The sequence below is a fragment of the Drosophila kikkawai genome, chromosome 3R (assembly GCF_030179895.1).
Source record: "Drosophila kikkawai strain 14028-0561.14 chromosome 3R, DkikHiC1v2, whole genome shotgun sequence".
In the NCBI taxonomy this organism is placed as follows: Eukaryota; Metazoa; Arthropoda; class Insecta; order Diptera; family Drosophilidae; genus Drosophila; species Drosophila kikkawai.
In genome coordinates this window covers 11,606,128-11,622,830 of record NC_091731.1, presented here as the reverse complement: position 1 = coordinate 11,622,830, position 16,703 = coordinate 11,606,128, and the positions used below count along the sequence as shown (strand labels likewise).

Sequence of the window (16,703 nt, the reverse complement as noted above, 5' to 3'; positions counted from 1 at the left end):
TTCTATTTAACAAATCCTTGTGAAATTCTTAACCACTTTTCCGAGCATTACTTGCAAAATTCCGAAACCAGAAACAACCAGCTCAACTGTAAGTCGAAGAATAAACCCACAAACAACTGAAACACAGAAATCTATCTGTGTTTGCTGGGGCTTTGTTATGCAAATTAACGGACGGATTTATGGCTTGCGAAGGCAGATTAATTTGGCGCGGGAACGAGAGCACTCTTTAAATGCCACGTCAGCAGATTTTTGCATGATTTACAACGGACACACTTACACCATCTAATCATAGAGTGTGTACGGCGCTATCTCATACGCCTCTGAGCGCTTCCTAAATCTGATGCTGCTCCCAGATATACTTTCAGATACAATTCGCGTGCTCGCAAACCTCTAACGTAGTATACAGATGCTACGTAATTGCCTGAGTCGGGTTGCTTTACGACTACCATAATATGGAAATCTGGCGACGACATCGAGATTGTAGCCCCTAGTCGCCTATAAATGGGGCCTCCAACGGAAATGTGTGATCCAGAACTCAAGTGAACACCATGGTGGAACAGGGCAAAGAGCAAGAGACCAAGGACTTCCATCCGGCGCCCGTTTGGCTAGATGCATCCTATCTAGAGCCCCTGCTGAGAGATTTGAAGAAGGATCCCGGCCTGAGAATCACCGGGCTAGAGATCAAGCCCGCCACCGCCAAGGGTGATAACTATGCCAGTGTTATGACCCGCGTCAAGGTTCTCTTCCTGCGATCGTCGTCCAAAACTCCGGAAATTGAATTCTATATTGTGAAGACCACGTACGAGAATGATCCGTTTGCCTCAGGCATATTCTCCAAGTACCAGGTCAGCACCACGGAGATGCTGATGTACGAGAAGGTGCTGCCCCAGTTGAACGCCCTCATCGAAGAGACGCGCCAGCCGGAGAAGCTCTTCGCCACCACTTTGCATGTGGACTACGAGCACGAGGCCATCATTTTCGAAGATCTGGCTGTGAGCAAGCATGTGCTAGCCGATCGCCTCATAGGATTCGATCTAAAACACACCCGCTTGGGACTCCGAAAACTGGCCAAAATGCATGCGGCCGCCGCTGTCCTAAATGAACGAAAGCCCGGTATACTGACCAAGTTCGATCGTGGCATTTTTAACCGTCACACGAAAGGCTTTGCACCCTTCTTCGAAAATATGTGTGATGTGGCAGCAGACTTTGCAGCCACATGTCCCGAGCTGGGAGATCACTACGCCCTGAAGCTGAGGGAGGTGCGAAAGCGAGTGATGGAGTACTCCACGCGGGTCTACGATCCTCAGCCGGGTGAGTTCAACACCCTGGTGCACGGCGATTATTGGGTAAACAACGTGATGATGCGCTACGGAGAGAGGAAGGAACCCCTGGACATGATCCTCATCGACTTTCAGTTCTGCAGTTGGTCCTCACCAGCAGTGGACCTGCACTACTATTTCAATACCTCGGTGCAAAGCGCCATTCGGTTTGAGCGACAGGAGGAGCTGATTCAGTATTACCACACCGTGCTGGTGGAGACGCTGGAGGATCTCAAATTTGTCGGATACACGCCCACCCTGCGACAGCTGGTCTTGCAGCTGGAAAAGGGTCGATTTTTCGGTGAGAAATCTGTTTCTAAAATGATCAACAACAGAAAATGTTTAATTCTTTTATTTATTTATTTTTTCTTTGACAGCCGTCACCGTATCCCTGGTCTGCCAGGCCATTTTGACGAACGACCAGACAGAAGACGCCGATTTCAATGCCTTGATGAAGGACGATGAGCGAGGAAGGAACTTTAGGAAAGTGTTGTATGCCAACAAGAGGCTGCAGGAGAATCTGAAACACATGCTGCCACGCTTCGACAGGAGTGGTCTTCTAGATGTCATCGACTGAAAGGAAGTTATCAATTATACTTAAACTATATATGGAATAATTGTTTTATATGGTTTCGTAAAATTTAAGAGTAAGTTTATTGAAATGTCTACTTGTTGTTTAATGAATTTTAAGAAAATAATGTTTACTACAACTTAAACTTAATAACAAAAAGTTTTTAATATTTCATAAAACTCTTATGATCAAATTAGGTAAGCATAGAGTCACAAAAGTGAAAATTTTCGAGCAAATATATTTAATTGTTAAATATTAAATTTTCTCAACCGTCTCACTTAATTGACTAAACGTGTTTCATTTAACGTTCACAGTTAACCGCAAGCTTTATATTTTCAAAACGAATATTGTATTGCATTGCAGCTGCTTTTTAGAGCCCATTTTGTTTATTAGTTTATAGCCCCTTGTAAAAGTTAGCTTGTTTTTCTTCAGACAGCTGTGTTTTCACTTTTTTTTTTTTTTTGCATTCTAAGCTTACTTCTATTTCACTATCAGTCACGGGCATGTAAACCGACGGAGAGATTTTTATTATTGTTTGGCCAGAGCTCAGTATTATCTGCGCCGGAGACAAGTGCGAATCCATTTGCTATCAGTCAAGTACAATGCTTTTTTAGCATGAAAAGGTCAGTTATGGCCCACAAAATAATTACTAAAACTATCTGCTGATATCGAACTGAATTAGGCTAGGACTTAGAAAGGTGCACCTCTAGAAGTGTTTAACTAGAACTAGAAAACTTTGTTAATTTAAACTATTCGCAAACTTTCACATTTCATCAAGGGACACCTCAACTCACCATAGAAACCCCTGGCACGGAACTGCACCTGGAACTCAAACTCTCGTTCGCGTTCCACGTTCATGGTGACGGCAGACATCTTTCCTGGGATTCTTCAGCTCTTTTCGTAGTAGATCCGACAGTTGCGGAAGGATCTCTTCGTATATATCCATTTCGCGAGTATACACGCCATAGTGGATGAGCACCTCCCCAGCGCGCCAATGTCTTGGCGATGGCTAGCTCCACGTTGAGTTTCTCCAGCTTAAGCGATTTGTCGTTAAAGTAGATGCGCAGCTTCTCCTGGACGTAGTCCAAGGTGAGCTAGGAAGACGCTGGGTGGGTCTTGTGGGTGGTGGTCTCCTCAGGCATCGTCTCAACCTTGGCTCGCAGCATTTAATGGAATACGATTTTAAGTGCACTAAACACTCTTAATTTTTCATGGCTTTCATATATATAATGAAACATTCCTAATTTAGTATGAAGATAATGTTTAATTTGGATTAACATTTCAACGCTGTTTGAGCTGTTCATTATTTTCAACCACACCTAATATTTAACCCAAACGTTCTAGATTTTTTGCAATTGCATCACAATTGCACATACCTCGAGAGCAGCGTTTCACTTTGACGACTACTTGGGATTGTAAAAAAGCTGCTAAACTCACATCTGAGCTCATTATTCGCCCTGGCAGCGACACTTAAATGACTCACACTAGTACATAGAGCACGTTTTGCGCTGCCACTACACTGCCTGATAACCATAAAATGCATCACTCATACGCCGTGTTGTACGAACAGAATGATATATTAATAAAAAGAACAAAAAAAAAAAAACAGTTTTATAGTTTACTAGTTTTATTTCTTATTGAAAATATATTATTTTAAACTATAATAATTAAAATATTTTTAAAGGTTAACAAAATTAAGCTACTTTTTTTATAAAACCTATATTGATAGAAGTTTTATGTATCTAAGTTTACTTTATTTATTTATTTATATTCTTTTTTTATTTAATGTAATTTACAATTAATAGATACATTAATATGTACAATAAAAACTGATTTACTCCCGGAAGTTTGATTTACAATGCATACTCATATGCAGTGTTGTACACACACAAATATCTATTAATAATATAAAAAAAAAACGTTTTATATTTTATTATTTGCACTTCTTATTGAAAATCTATTATTATAAATTATTATTATTAATTTAAAGATAACAAATTCAAATTTAAGGTTACTTGATTTATTTAATTTTTTTTATGTAACAACCACGTACTATTTACACAATAACACAAAAAATTAAGTTAACTCTCAGAAGTTTTATTTTATTTTATTTATTAACAGGCTGAGTGAGGGTGGTGCAGGCTCGACGGGCATCCGGGCTTCCCTGGTAACCAACCAAACTATCCAGAACGACCTACGCCTTGTTCCGGTGGGCGACCTCCTAAACAATCACAGCAGTCGCTACATGGACAGCCTTCAGGCACACTCAAATCCACTGGCTTGCAGGCTAGCCGACCCGCAATCTCTTAGAAGACTCAAGAGATTCCACCCAAGCGATCTGTCTTCCCGTGTTGTTCGTTAACCTTTGTAAATATGTAAACATTTTGTAAATATCTGTATATAGTCTACGTCAATAGCAATTTGTACCATATTTATCAAACACCTTAAACGCCCGGTAAAGTTCAAATGGCATTAAACGTTTCCGGCGAAAATATATACATATATATAAAAAAGAAAAGAAATGTTTTATTGGAAATTTATCACTCATATAAATATTGATTTAGAAAAACTTTCATCAGCATGCAATTTTATATTGTTATATATATTTTATAGTATTTTCCTTTGTATAAATTAAATTTGTTGTCTTGTTTATTTCGTGCAAGAAGAGAATTTGAACTCTTTCTTTTCTTGCCTAAAAGTCTGCTGTTCCTAACTTAACAAACTCTTTAAATAGAATTTAGTTTTAGGTGCACCTAAACGTAGTAGCTACTTAACCCACCTTATCATTAATTTACAAATCTTAACAGATTGCTGATAATATGCCTATGCTGGCTCTTGAGAGTATGCAAGCCGTGTAGTATCAGCCCAACTCCTAATCAGATCTCCTCCTTGTTTGACTTGTTCTGGATCTTTCTATTTAACAAATCCTTGTGAAATTCTTAAACACTTTTCCGAGCATTACTTGCAAAATTCCGAAACCAGAAACAACCAGTTCAACTGTAAGCCGAATGAAACACTTAAATCTATCTGTATTTGCTGGGGCTTTGTTATGCAAATTAACGGATTTATGGCTTGCGAAGGCAGATTAATTTGGCGCGGGAACGAGAGCGATTTTTAGACGCCACGTCAGCAGTTTTTTGCATGATTACAACCGACACACTTACATCATATCATCCTAGAATGTGTGCGGCGCTATCTTAGACGCCTCTGAACGCTTCCTATATCTGGTGCTGCTCCCAGATATACTTTCAGATACAATTCGCGAGCTCACAAACCTCTAACGTAGTATACATCTGCTACGTAATACCATAGTGTGGAAATCTGGCGACGACATCGAGATTGTAGCCCCTAGTCGCCTATAAATGGGGCCTCCAACGGAAATGTGCGATCCAGAACTCAAGTGAACACCATGGTGGAACAGGGCAAAGAGCAAGAGACCAAGGACTTCCATCCGGCGCCCGTTTGGCTAGATGCATCCTATCTAGAGCCCCTGCTGAGGGACTTGAAGAAGGATCCCGGCCTGAGAATCACCGGGCTAGAGATCAAGCCCGCCACCGCCAAGGGTGATAACTATGCCAGTGTTATGACCCGCGTCAAGGTTCTCTTCCTGCGATCGTCGTCCAAAACTCCGGAAATTGAATTCTATATTGTTAAGACCACGTACGAGAATGATCCGTTTGCCTCAGGCATATTCTCCAAGTACCAGGTCAGCACCACGGAGATGCTGATGTACGAGAAGGTGCTGCCCCAGTTGAGCGCCCTCATCGGAGAGACGCGCCAGCCGGAAAAGCTCTTCGCCACCACTTTGCATGTGGACTACGAGCACGAGGCCATCATATTCGAGGATCTGGCTGTGAGCAAGCATGTGCTAGCCGATCGCCTCATAGGTTTCGATCTGGAACACACCCGCTTGGGACTCCGAAAACTGGCCAAAATGCATGCGGCCGCCGCTGTCCTAAATGAACGAAAGCCCGGGATACTGACCAAGTTCGATCATGGCCTTCTCAATCGTCACACGAAGGGATTTGCACATATTTTTGAAAATCTGTGTGATGTGGCAGCCGACTTTGCAGCCACATGTCCCGAGCTGGGAGATTACTACGCGCGTAAACTGAGGGAGGTGCGAAAGCGAGTGATGGAATACTCCACGCGGGTCTACGACCCACAGCCGGAAGAGTTCAACACCCTGATGCACGGCGATTATTGGGTAAACAACGTGATGATGCGCTACGGAGAGAGGAAGGAACCCCTGGACATGATCCTCATAGACTTCCAGTTCTGCAGCTGGTCCTCGCCGGCAGTGGACCTACACTACTTTTTCAATACCTCTGTGCAAAGCACCATTCAATTTGAACAACAGGAGGAACTAATTCAGTACTACCACACTGTGCTGGTAGAGACGCTGGAGGATCTCAAATTTGTCGGATACACGCCCACCCTGCGACAGCTGGTCTTGCAGCTGGAGAAGGGTCGATTCTTTGGTGAGAAATCTATTTACAAATTTATCAGCAATAAAATATATTTAATTATTTTTATTTGTATTTCGATAGCCGTCAGCGTATCCCTGGTCTGCCAGGCTATATTGATCAACGATCAGACGAAAGACGCCGATTTCAATGCCTTGATGAAGGACGATGAGCGGGGAAGGAATTTTCGGAAAGGAATGTACGCCAATAAGAGACTGCAGGAGAATCTCAAACACATGCTGCCACGTTTCGACAGGAGCGGTCTTCTAGATGTCACCGACTGAAAGGAAGGCATAGACCTCTCCTTTATCGGTAAACTGTATATAAAATAATTGGTCAAGAACATAAAATACAAAAGAAAAACTAATATTATTTTTTATAATTTAAGAATTTTAAATAGTTTCTTAAATTTTAAATTACAGTTTTTTAAATAGGTAATTAAATTTTACAAGAAAGTTCATTTCTTTTCTTTTTTATTGGAGTTTAAGAAACTTAAAATTAATAACAATAATATTTTAATATTTTCTAAAACTCTTGATCAAATTAGGTGATTCTTCTACCCAAAAAAAGAGTATATTTGCAAAAGAAAAAAACTAGCCAGAAAATATATTTAATTAATTAGTATTACAATTACATTTTCTCAAGAGCCTCCCTTAACTGACTAAACGTGTTTTATTTATTAAACATTCTCAGCTAACGACAAGGGTTATATGTTCTAAAAAAATATTGTATTACCTGAAGCTGGTGCGTTTTAGAACACATTTTGTTTATAGTTTATAGCTCTTGTAAAAGTTAGCTTCTATTCTGCAGACAGCTGTTTTTTACGCCTTTTTGCTTTCCGAGCTTACTTCTATTTCACGAGTGAAACCGACGGCATCTGAGATTTTTATTATCGTTTGGCCACAGCTCAGTACTATCTGCGCCGGACTTACGTGCAGATCCTTCTGATACCAGTCAAGTACAATGCCTTTTTGGCATAAAAAGTTTAGTTATGGCTCACAAAATAATAACAAATATTATCTGCTGATATTGAACTAAATTAGGCTACGACTTAGGAAACTGCATCGCTGGAAGTGTTTTGTTATCAAAGCACTTTCGGTTTATTTCAAGACCATTTTCAAATAAAAGGAACTGAAGTTGGGATTCCAAGAGTTTATATACATATATACAGTTTTAATACACTTTTTTTAACTACTTAAACTAGTACTAGAACAGTTTGTTTATTTAAACTATTAGCCAACTTTTACATATCATCGAGCAAACCAAACTGATCAAGGAAAGGCAGTATTACGCCCAATTTCTTTTTGATCGCCTTGGACTCGTACACGGAGTCCTTAAACCACATTCCACTTGCAGAGCTGGATAGGTCCTACTCAATGGATGCATCTTCCTTTCCATCGTACTGCATCACGAGCTCGAAGATCAAGGAACAGAAGACAGCTGTGGATATTAGTAGGATTTCAAATATATATTTTGGAAATCAAGGGACACTCCACTCACCATAGAAACTCCTGGCACGGAACTGCAACTGGAACTCAAACAAACTGGGAACCCTGCCCGAGAAATTTAACTTCCTGAGAGCCTCCACCAGCTTGTAGTAATAGAATTGCCGTAGCTCCGTCAGTCTTTCCAGGCGGAGATTTTCCTGCAGAGCAGTGGCGAAGAAATAATGGAGATCAATGACCGGAGAGTTCCACACGCAGAATTGGAAGTCAATGAAGATGGCATTCGAGAGATGACCAGCTGCATCGTACTGAAACATAAAATTTGTGGTCCAGAGATCTCCATGTGCCAGTGTCAGAAATTCTCCCGGGTTGATAGATGTAGATCGTTCCACATAGTCCAGCAGATGCTACACAAGCCGATCTATCTTAGCCTTGTAGCGCTGACCCTGATCGGGGTCTGAGCCATGGGATCGCGACAAGGCCTTCAGAAGGTTCGGCCAGAACGGCTCCGGCTCCATGGAACTTGGCCAGTTTTTCGAGCACTAGGTGCGTATGCTCTAGATACAATTTCCTCCGGCGATCGGCCACGTTCGTGGCAAACATCTCCTTCCTTCATCTCCTTCAGCTCTTTTCGTAATAGATCCGCCAGTTGAGGCAGGATCTCTTCGTACATATCCATTTCGCGAGTATACACGCCATAAAGCGATTTGTCCTTGAAGTAGATGCGCAGCTTCTCCTCGACATAATCTGGAGTGAGCCAGGAAGGCGCCGGGTGGGGGTCTCCTCAGGCATGGTCTCAACCTTAGCTCAGAGCTTCTTTTTCTGTTGGGCCACCACCTTGGTCTCCCGGTTTTAAATAGCCTTATCATGTCCCAAGTGCAGTGCCAGTATCTTGTGCAAACAACACTCGAGTCTAGCCGAATGAGCAAATAAATTCATAGCAGTGCACATTTGCTTTTATTGTGACTGCAAGTCTAGTGGCGTTAATGAAAATTTATAACTAATTCTTGGAAACTGTTGAAATATTAAATACTGATATTTTAATCTGTGCAATTTTCAATAATAAATAAATGTTTATAGTAGAAAGCTATGTAGGGGAGAGTGGGGTTAGGTGAACCATGGGGATAGATGAACCACTACAAATATTTCACCTTCTGTCATGATTTTGTGAGCCATCTATATGTGTGTTGCTTACTTAGTCGATATCCTAACCTCACACCCACGCACAGTCGCGTCAAACGATTGTTGTCGTTTTTATCGCTAATCGAAGTTTGTATTCGCCGTTTGCAGCTTCAATTGTGACCTAACGTTTTCTTGGAAAAATTTTATCGTGCTTCGCCAGTGGCATTAAACTTCATAAAATTGTATTTTATCGTAAGAGGACGCAAATTATGATATTTCCACGGATAGCTCACGCAGTTTAAATATTTCATGTTTTCTTCAAATCACTTCTAATTGGCTAATGACTTGTGGGGATACATGAACCAGTACTTGTGGGGATACATGAACCACCTTTCCAAATTTGATTTTCTAAATTTTCCATCGCAGGCTGCCAAAATGGTGAGAAACTACAAACAAAATATCAAATCAGGTTTTGAAAAGAGTGGAATTTTTCCCTTCAACCCACAAAAGTTTTCTGCATCTGACTTTCTTGGGAGTGATTACACTAACAGAGACATGAACACAGAAAACACTCACAATCAAAATTCTCAACAAATGGCAATCGTACAAGATGAAAATGTGCTCCTGAACACTCCTCCGAGGAACAATACCTCAGTCGAGTCCGCAATGTCTCCCAATATTGACCTGGATGATGTTCCCTTGACGATCAGAATGCGTGGGTTCTTGCAAGGAAAATCGCCAGAGGACTTACGAGGGTACCCAAAGGCTAAACCACGAAAACAGACGACTCGGGGAAGAAAACGAGGAAGGAGTATCATTGCTACGGACTCACGGCAGAAAAATTGATCGCGGAAAAACACAATCAGAAAACTCAAGAAAACCTTCGAAAAAAGAAAGAATAAAAACAAAAATAAGAATAAATAGCAATATTGTAATGTTTGATTTCATGCTGTAAAGGTGCAATGTTTATATTCGAACAGAAAGAAGGCATGTACAAAGAAAAAAATTACACTTTTTTTATACAATTGTAGTTTTTGTGTTATCCTGATAGGTGGTTCAACTATCCCCCATAGGGAAATTTGGAAAGCAAATAAACTTTACAAAACAAAAGATAGTATTACTGCATAATACTCAATATTCCAAGGAATGTGGGCTCTTTAAGATTTCTATATAGGCAGACCCTTACGTCGAATAGTTCAGTCATAACAATTTTTATAAAAAAAAGTGGTTCACCTAACCCCACTCTCCCCTACTATATATTTATACAAAAAAAACCCGCGATAAATACGATATCGAAAATATCTTAATCTTTGATATATCGAAATTGTAAATATTGAAAACATCCCATTTAAAATGTTATTTTATTTTTTTTTATCTCAGACATGCATATGGGCATTTCCACAGAAATGTCAACCGCGGCCAAAAAACTTAAACTTCTCTAAAATGTTTTTTTTCCAACATAGTAACATTAAGAAAAAGTCAATTGATTAAATTTGAAGGGCTTTATCATATTCTAAAACAAATTTCGAAATATTCGAATGCATATTCGCACAAACACGATTTTTCATTATTTTGATGAAAAACGTAATAAAAATGGGCCTGTTTTCTTTTGATAATTACATCCAAACCGAGGCATTATGCTTTGACTGTATTTTACTAACATCACAAGAAGAATGCAAAAAGTCGAAATAAAATGGATATATGCTCTTCTAATTTACTTAAATAGTAAAAAATTACATGCAAAGTATGATGATAAAAACTGTCGCGTGCGACCTGTCGCGTGCGACACCTTATTAAAATTCAATAAAAAATAAACTACGCTAAATTTCTGATTGTAAATCAAAGCATATGAAAATGACATTATCGCATAACATTTTAAAATTTGTTTCATTAAAATATTCCCAGCCGTTTCGCTAAAATCAGTGTTTAAACAGCTCGCCGCGTAAAGTGACTTCTGTTTTTGTCGCGTGCGAACCCTTCAATTTTTTTTAAATTTCTTAAATTTGAGCATACACTCAAAATCAACAATAACACCAATTATAGCCCTAGGCAAGAGCTATAAGTTAATATTTTTAAAAGAAATAAAAATAAAATGTACCATACTTTTTTTTGTTTGAATGCGTACGAATGTCGCGTGCGACACCATGGAAATGCCCATATATTAATATAAAGTTTAAATATTGAATTATTTATAGTATAACAGACATTCGGGTTAAATATCAGTGAAGTATTAATCAATGTATTTCAATTCAATCAAGAGTTTGTTCTTGTATTTTATAAATTAAGTACTTCATAATGCCTAGTTTTACTAGCTAAAAAGAAGTGTATCATCACGTTGAGTTATAAAATCTTTTATTTTAAGATTTTTCATCTTATCAGTCTTGCTAATTGTAAGTCACATATTTACAAATAAAAACAAGAGACTTGTATTCTTATTTTTTCGCACTAAAACTAATAAATCAATGCTGTCAAGTAACACCTTTATAGCAAATAATCTTTTTATACCCTTGCAGGGTATTATAATTTCAGTCAGAAGTTTGCAACGCAGTGAAGGAGACGACCTATAAAGTATATATATTCTTGATCAGCATCAACAGCCGAGTCGATTTAGCCATGTCCGTCTGTCCGTCTGTCCGTCTGTCCGTCCGTCTGTCTGTCTGTCTGTCTGTTTCTACGCAAACTAGTCCCTCAGTTTTAAAACTATCTGAATGAAACTTTGCATATAGTCTTCTATATGCTCTCACTGCTATATATGTCGGAACGGGCCGGATCGGACGACTATATCATATAGCTGCCATACAAATGTTCGATATATTTTTAGAAAAAAAATTATAACTTGGCTGTTTTTCAATATTTTTGCACCATTTTTATATTATTTCTGAATTTTGGTAAAAATTTTATGAAAATCGGACGACTATATGATATAGCTGCCATAGGAACGTTCGGGAAATTAATAGGAAAAAAATTATAGCTTCGTTGTTTTTCAACGTATGTTTATCTACTCTGAGATATAAGCTTTTTTTATTATTCTAGAATTTTAGTATAAATTTCATAAAAATCGGACAACTATATCTTATAGCTGCCATCGAAGCGATCGGTAAATGTATAAAATATGTAAAGCTGGGAATGTAAAACTGAAACTGTCAAACTGTAAACATAATAAGTATAGGTGAAATGTAATGAAACACTGTTTTGTGAGTCTTTTCAGCATTTAAATCTATAATATAAACATCGAAACTAATCTACAAGGGTATACAAACTTCGGCGTGCCGAAGTTAGCTTCCTTTCTTGTTATTATTTATATATTTGTTTATTATAGCTTACACTCTTATCAGCCTAATTATCATTATCAAATTCTTTAATTAAATGTAAAAGAAACCCGGATATGTATGTGCGACCTCAAAGTGAACGATATAATTTTCAATATATTTTAAATTACGTATAAGTAATGTTGCCCATGACAATTTTGTTTTGCAAATAAAATCAATATGATTTAGGCTAAGAAAAAAATATGTTTATTTTATTTTTAATTTACATTTCATCTAGCAATCCCAAATGATCAAGAAACGGCAGACTGTCTTGCAACTTCCTTCTCATTTCCTCCGATTGATAAACATCGTTTTTAAATCGCATTCCCTTCTCGGAAGACGACAGGATCTGCTGCATAGACGCCTCCTCCTTGCCGTTGTACACCATCGTTGGCTCGAAAATAAGCGAAGCAAAAGCAGCTGTACAAAGAAAATACATTAATATCATTTATCAATGACAAAATAAGCAGTAATCCATTCACCATAAAAAGCCTTAGTACAGAACTGCTGCTGGAACTCGAATAAGCTGGGAATCCGGCCAAAGTACTTGACCTTCTTGAGGGCAGCCACCAATTTGTAAAAGTAGAACTGAATCAACTCCGATTGCTTTTCCCGCCAGAGATTCTCGTGTATCGAGGTCGAGAAGAAGTAGTGCAAATCGATGGCTGGAGAGTTCCATGCGGTGAACTGGAAGTCAATGAAGATGGCATTCGAGGGATGACCTTCTGCATTGTACTGAAACATTACATTGGTGGTCCAGAGATCTCCGTGAATCAATGTCACAAAGTCTCCGGGATTAATTGAGGTCGCATGCTCGCCGTAATCCATTACACGATCAACCAAACGGTCGATCTTCGCTTGGTAACGGTACTTAAGATCCTGATCCAATTCCAGGGAACGGGACAAGGCCTGCAATAAGTTCCTCATGATGGGCTCATACCCACGGGTATGTTTGTTAAAGAATACGCGTTCATAGTTATCTGCAAAGATCTTCGGCTGTCGTTCAGCCATAGCTGCTCCGGCGGCATGGAAACATGCCAGCTTCCCAAGCACTAGGTGAGTGTGATCTAAATCCAGCTTCTTCAACCTGCAGGCCACCCTGTACTTTTCTAGTGACAGATCCTCGAAAATGATCGAGTCCCTTGCCCGATCCACATTCACAGTTGCCGCAAATAACTTCCGAAAGTCAGTCAGCTCATTCCTCACCACATCGGCTAGCTTTGGGAGAATCCGCTCGTACATATCCATCTCTCTGGTGTAGACACCGTAGCTCATAAGCACACAGGCGGCAGGATCCTTGTCAGCAAACGTGGTCTTAACCAGAAACTGAGTGGATTGCTTGTTCTTCGAAGCACAAGTGGTGTACTCCACAATGATACGGGTCATCACACTAGCATAGTTCTCCCCGTTCCCAATTGCTGGCTTGATGTGCAGATTCATAAGCTTGAGGGAGTCATCCTTGAAATAAGTACGTAGCTTTTCTTCCACGTACTCTGGAGTGAGCCAAACAGGAGCTGGATGCGGTTTCAGGTTGCTTTCCTGCGACATTGCGCGATCAGTGGCGTTTTACATACTGCATTTCATGATAGAAGGTGTGCTCCTTTTATAGGTTCTTAAGTGTTTCGATAAGGAAATAAATTGCAAGTATCTTTAAATTCCAACTGATAAAAAATCAGCACTTAAAGATACTCTTTTAATGCACATTCTGTAAGTTCTTTTATTATAAAATAACAGGTTTTTGATTATTGTTTTCTATGCCTTTTCATGAAAGCATTTCTTACAAGATTTTACATTTCATCTAATAATCCAAACTGATCGAGATATGGCAACGTGGAGGCTAGTATCTTTTGCATATACTCGGATTGATAAAGTGCGTCCTTAAACCGTAATCCTTTCTCGCTTGTAGATATGATCTGCTCATAGGACGCCTCTTCCTTGCCATTGTACACCATGGTGGGTGCGAAGACCAAGGAGGCAAATGCAGCTGCAGGAAAGGATTTATTTAATATCTGCGCTAAAATAATATTTACACTTCACTCACCGTAGAAAGCTTTAGCCCGAAACTGCTGTTGGAACTGAAACAAGCTAGGAACGTAGCCTGAATACCTCAGCTTCTTCAGGGCCTCTGCCAGCTTTTTATAATAGAACTGCACCAAAGCTGGCTGATGCAGCAGACGAAGATCTTCTTGAATAGAAGAGGAGAAGAAGTAGTGCAGATCAATGACCGGAGAGTTCCACACGCAAAACTGGAAGTCAATGAAGATGGCATTCGAGGGACGACCCTTTCCGTCGTACTGGAACATGATGTTGTTAGTCCATAGATCTCCATGAGCCAAAGTCACAAAATCTCCCGGTTGATTCGAAGCCGACTGCTCGCCATAATCCATCAGACGATTGATCATGCCATCGATTTTCGCTTGATAGCGTTCCTTAAGATCCTGATTCAACTCAAGGGAGCGGGACAGGGCTTGCAGGAGAACCGTCATGATGTGTTCGTATCCTCGAGTGTGTTTGTTGAAGAAACCCCTATCGTAGTTCTTCTCAAAGATACCCGGCTGACGCTCTGCCAGAGCTGCTCCAGAGGCATGGAAAGAGGCCAACTTCTCAAGAAGCAATTGGGTGTGCTCTAGGTCCAGTTTCATTAGCCGGCAAGCCACCTTGTACTTCTCCAGCGATAGATCCTCGAACATTATTGAGTTCCTTTCTCGATCTACATCTACGGTGCCAGCAAACATCTTCCGAGAATCCCCGATATCTTCCTTAACCAATTCCGCCATGTGAGGCAGAATTTGCTGGTACATATCCATTTCACGGGTGTAAACTCCGTACTCCGAGAACAAGTTAGAGGACGGATCCTTGTCGGCTAAGGTGCTTTTCAACAGGAATGTTGCAGGCTGTCTTTCCTGCGAGTCCTTTGTGGTGTACTCCACATTGATACGTGTCATCACACTGGCGTAGTTCTCCCCATTGCCAATTGCCGGCTTGATTTCGAGCTGTTCCACATTCAAGGACTCATCTTTAAAATAGGCGCGCAGCTTCTTCTCCACGTACTCCTCGGTGAGCCAAGCAGGCGCTTTGTGGGTGAGTGTTTCCGGCATGATGTAAAGCTCAAGGGCTCACTGGGTTGTTTGATGGTTCTGTTTGGGGAACACAGCTCTTTTATACAGCATGAATGATACTGATAGCCCTTTGCTGAGTGAATATCCCCTCTAACACCTTAATTGTCAGCAATTTAGAAGCTTACAAGTCGAGAACAAATACGAGAATGCGATCTAAGAACACGTCAGCTAAGATAACTAAGACATTTTATATACATATTATTATATTATATTTAAGCGTTAAGTTGAGACACGTATCTTTAAAATAATAATAATTATTAATAATATTTTAACTAAATTATTTTCGAAAAATAAGAGTAAGAAGAGCTAAAACATACGTTAGGCAATTTTTTATTTAAATTCTTAATTTTAAGCAAAAGATGCTTTATATTCATGTTTATTGTTTATCATTTTCTTATGCGCATATATTAAAATTTAATTCTATAAAAAAAAAATTAATGTTTAGGTTTGTTTTCTAAAGCTTAAAAAAGCTCTATTCCATTTGCTAAACAAAACATACCCTTGTTAAACAGGTAGCACTGAGCAAACATTGGGACTCGCGGAACTTGTTTAACTAGGGAATTAACTTAATTTTTTTTTACAATTTATAATCGTAAGTAAATAATCGTAAATATTAGCTTGAGTAAAACGTGTCCCAAGCCGACCAATTGGAGGCGAGTGAACAGATGGCGTGGGTGGATGGTGTACCCATAACAGCTTTTATTTTTCAATGGTTGACGTGGCCGAAGTATCTGATTATCTATAATTGTGAATATACCTGAAAATATCAGTGATTTGCATAATCATTCCTAAATAGCCAGTTAAAATATGTTATTAAACTGGATATTTCAATAAGAGATTGATCAAAAAATCTGGTTTACTACACTCATAAAAATATAGATTAAATAAAAACTTCTTTTTACTCACTTCTTTTTAATTAAAAAAAATTAACCTTGCATTTTTCTCAAAATCTAAGACTCGCCCTGGACTCCAATTTAACTGCAAATTTCTAAATATACGGGCCTCGGTAAAAAATTTTATGAATTTTCTACTCTTCCTTTTTTTATCCTCTAGAAGAAAAGGCCAATCATTTAAAAAGGCCTTAATAAAGGATATGTAAAATAAAGATTAATTTTATTGTTGTTTATAAAAAATCTATATTATAAATTATTAAAGAAAAGTATATTTGAAATAATACGTTTAAAAAATTGTATGGAAAAACTCACTTAATAACAGTATAAGTAACTAACAGATATATTTTCATTATTGGCTTTCTTTTATTCAGGTTATATGGGTCTGTTAAATACTTTGATAAAAAATATTGAAAATTTAAACTGATAGATAATCGGTACTAAAAGAATTGCAAAAAAAATG

The 16,703-nt window shown here is 39.0% G+C and overlaps 4 protein-coding genes, 1 long non-coding RNA gene and 1 pseudogene across 5 annotated transcripts; 2 read left to right on the top strand and 4 right to left on the bottom strand.

The window, feature by feature from the left end:
* Positions 1-532: 532 nt before the first annotated feature.
* LOC108071260 (uncharacterized) lies at positions 533-2,172 on the top strand. Its single transcript, XM_017161948.3, has 2 exons — positions 533-1,620; positions 1,697-2,172. Exons 1-2 carry the CDS (start codon positions 549-551, stop codon positions 1,894-1,896), a joined length of 1,272 nt encoding a protein of 423 aa, XP_017017437.1. The 5' UTR covers positions 533-548; the 3' UTR covers positions 1,897-2,172.
* On the bottom strand, positions 1,697-3,273 carry LOC138928868 (uncharacterized). Its single transcript, XR_011445269.1, has 2 exons — positions 2,685-3,273; positions 1,697-1,892 (listed from the first exon to the last, which is right to left on the bottom strand). It is a non-coding gene; the product is annotated as an uncharacterized lncRNA (long non-coding RNA).
* A 1,998-nt stretch (positions 3,274-5,271) lies between these two features.
* Positions 5,272-6,816, top strand: LOC108071268 (uncharacterized). Its single transcript, XM_017161959.3, has 2 exons — positions 5,272-6,371; positions 6,441-6,816. Exons 1-2 carry the CDS (start codon positions 5,300-5,302, stop codon positions 6,638-6,640), a joined length of 1,272 nt encoding a protein of 423 aa, XP_017017448.1. The 5' UTR covers positions 5,272-5,299; the 3' UTR covers positions 6,641-6,816.
* A 677-nt stretch (positions 6,817-7,493) lies between these two features.
* On the bottom strand, positions 7,494-8,585 carry LOC108071269 (uncharacterized; annotated as a pseudogene).
* Positions 8,586-12,415: 3,830 nt separating this feature from the next.
* On the bottom strand, positions 12,416-13,782 carry LOC108071278 (uncharacterized). The gene is made up of 2 exons (XM_017161970.2): positions 12,714-13,782; positions 12,416-12,651 (listed from the first exon to the last, which is right to left on the bottom strand). Exons 1-2 carry the CDS (start codon positions 13,777-13,779, stop codon positions 12,455-12,457), a joined length of 1,263 nt encoding a protein of 420 aa, XP_017017459.1. The 5' UTR covers positions 13,780-13,782; the 3' UTR covers positions 12,416-12,454.
* A 187-nt stretch (positions 13,783-13,969) lies between these two features.
* On the bottom strand, positions 13,970-15,469 carry LOC108071280 (uncharacterized). Its single transcript, XM_017161972.3, has 2 exons — positions 14,273-15,469; positions 13,970-14,215 (listed from the first exon to the last, which is right to left on the bottom strand). The coding sequence occupies exons 1-2, from the start codon at positions 15,327-15,329 to the stop codon at positions 14,019-14,021; spliced, it is 1,254 nt and encodes a 417-aa protein (XP_017017461.1). The 5' UTR covers positions 15,330-15,469; the 3' UTR covers positions 13,970-14,018.
* Positions 15,470-16,703: the final 1,234 nt, after the last annotated feature.

Coding starts and splice junctions, on each gene's coding strand:
- LOC108071280 (XM_017161972.3), bottom strand. CDS start 15,329: ATGCCGGAAACACTCACCCACAAAGCGCCTGCTTGGCTCACCGAGGAG. Junction 14,216..14,272: donor TCGGGCTAAAGCTTTCTACG/GTGAGTGAAGTG, acceptor CCTTTCCTGCAG/CTGCATTTGCCTCCTTGGTC.
- LOC108071278 (XM_017161970.2), bottom strand. CDS start 13,779: ATGTCGCAGGAAAGCAACCTGAAACCGCATCCAGCTCCTGTTTGGCTC. Junction 12,652..12,713: donor CTGTACTAAGGCTTTTTATG/GTGAATGGATTA, acceptor TTCTTTGTACAG/CTGCTTTTGCTTCGCTTATT.
- LOC108071260 (XM_017161948.3), top strand. CDS start 549: ATGGTGGAACAGGGCAAAGAGCAAGAGACCAAGGACTTCCATCCGGCG. Junction 1,621..1,696: donor GGAAAAGGGTCGATTTTTCG/GTGAGAAATCTG, acceptor TTTCTTTGACAG/CCGTCACCGTATCCCTGGTC.
- LOC108071268 (XM_017161959.3), top strand. CDS start 5,300: ATGGTGGAACAGGGCAAAGAGCAAGAGACCAAGGACTTCCATCCGGCG. Junction 6,372..6,440: donor GGAGAAGGGTCGATTCTTTG/GTGAGAAATCTA, acceptor GTATTTCGATAG/CCGTCAGCGTATCCCTGGTC.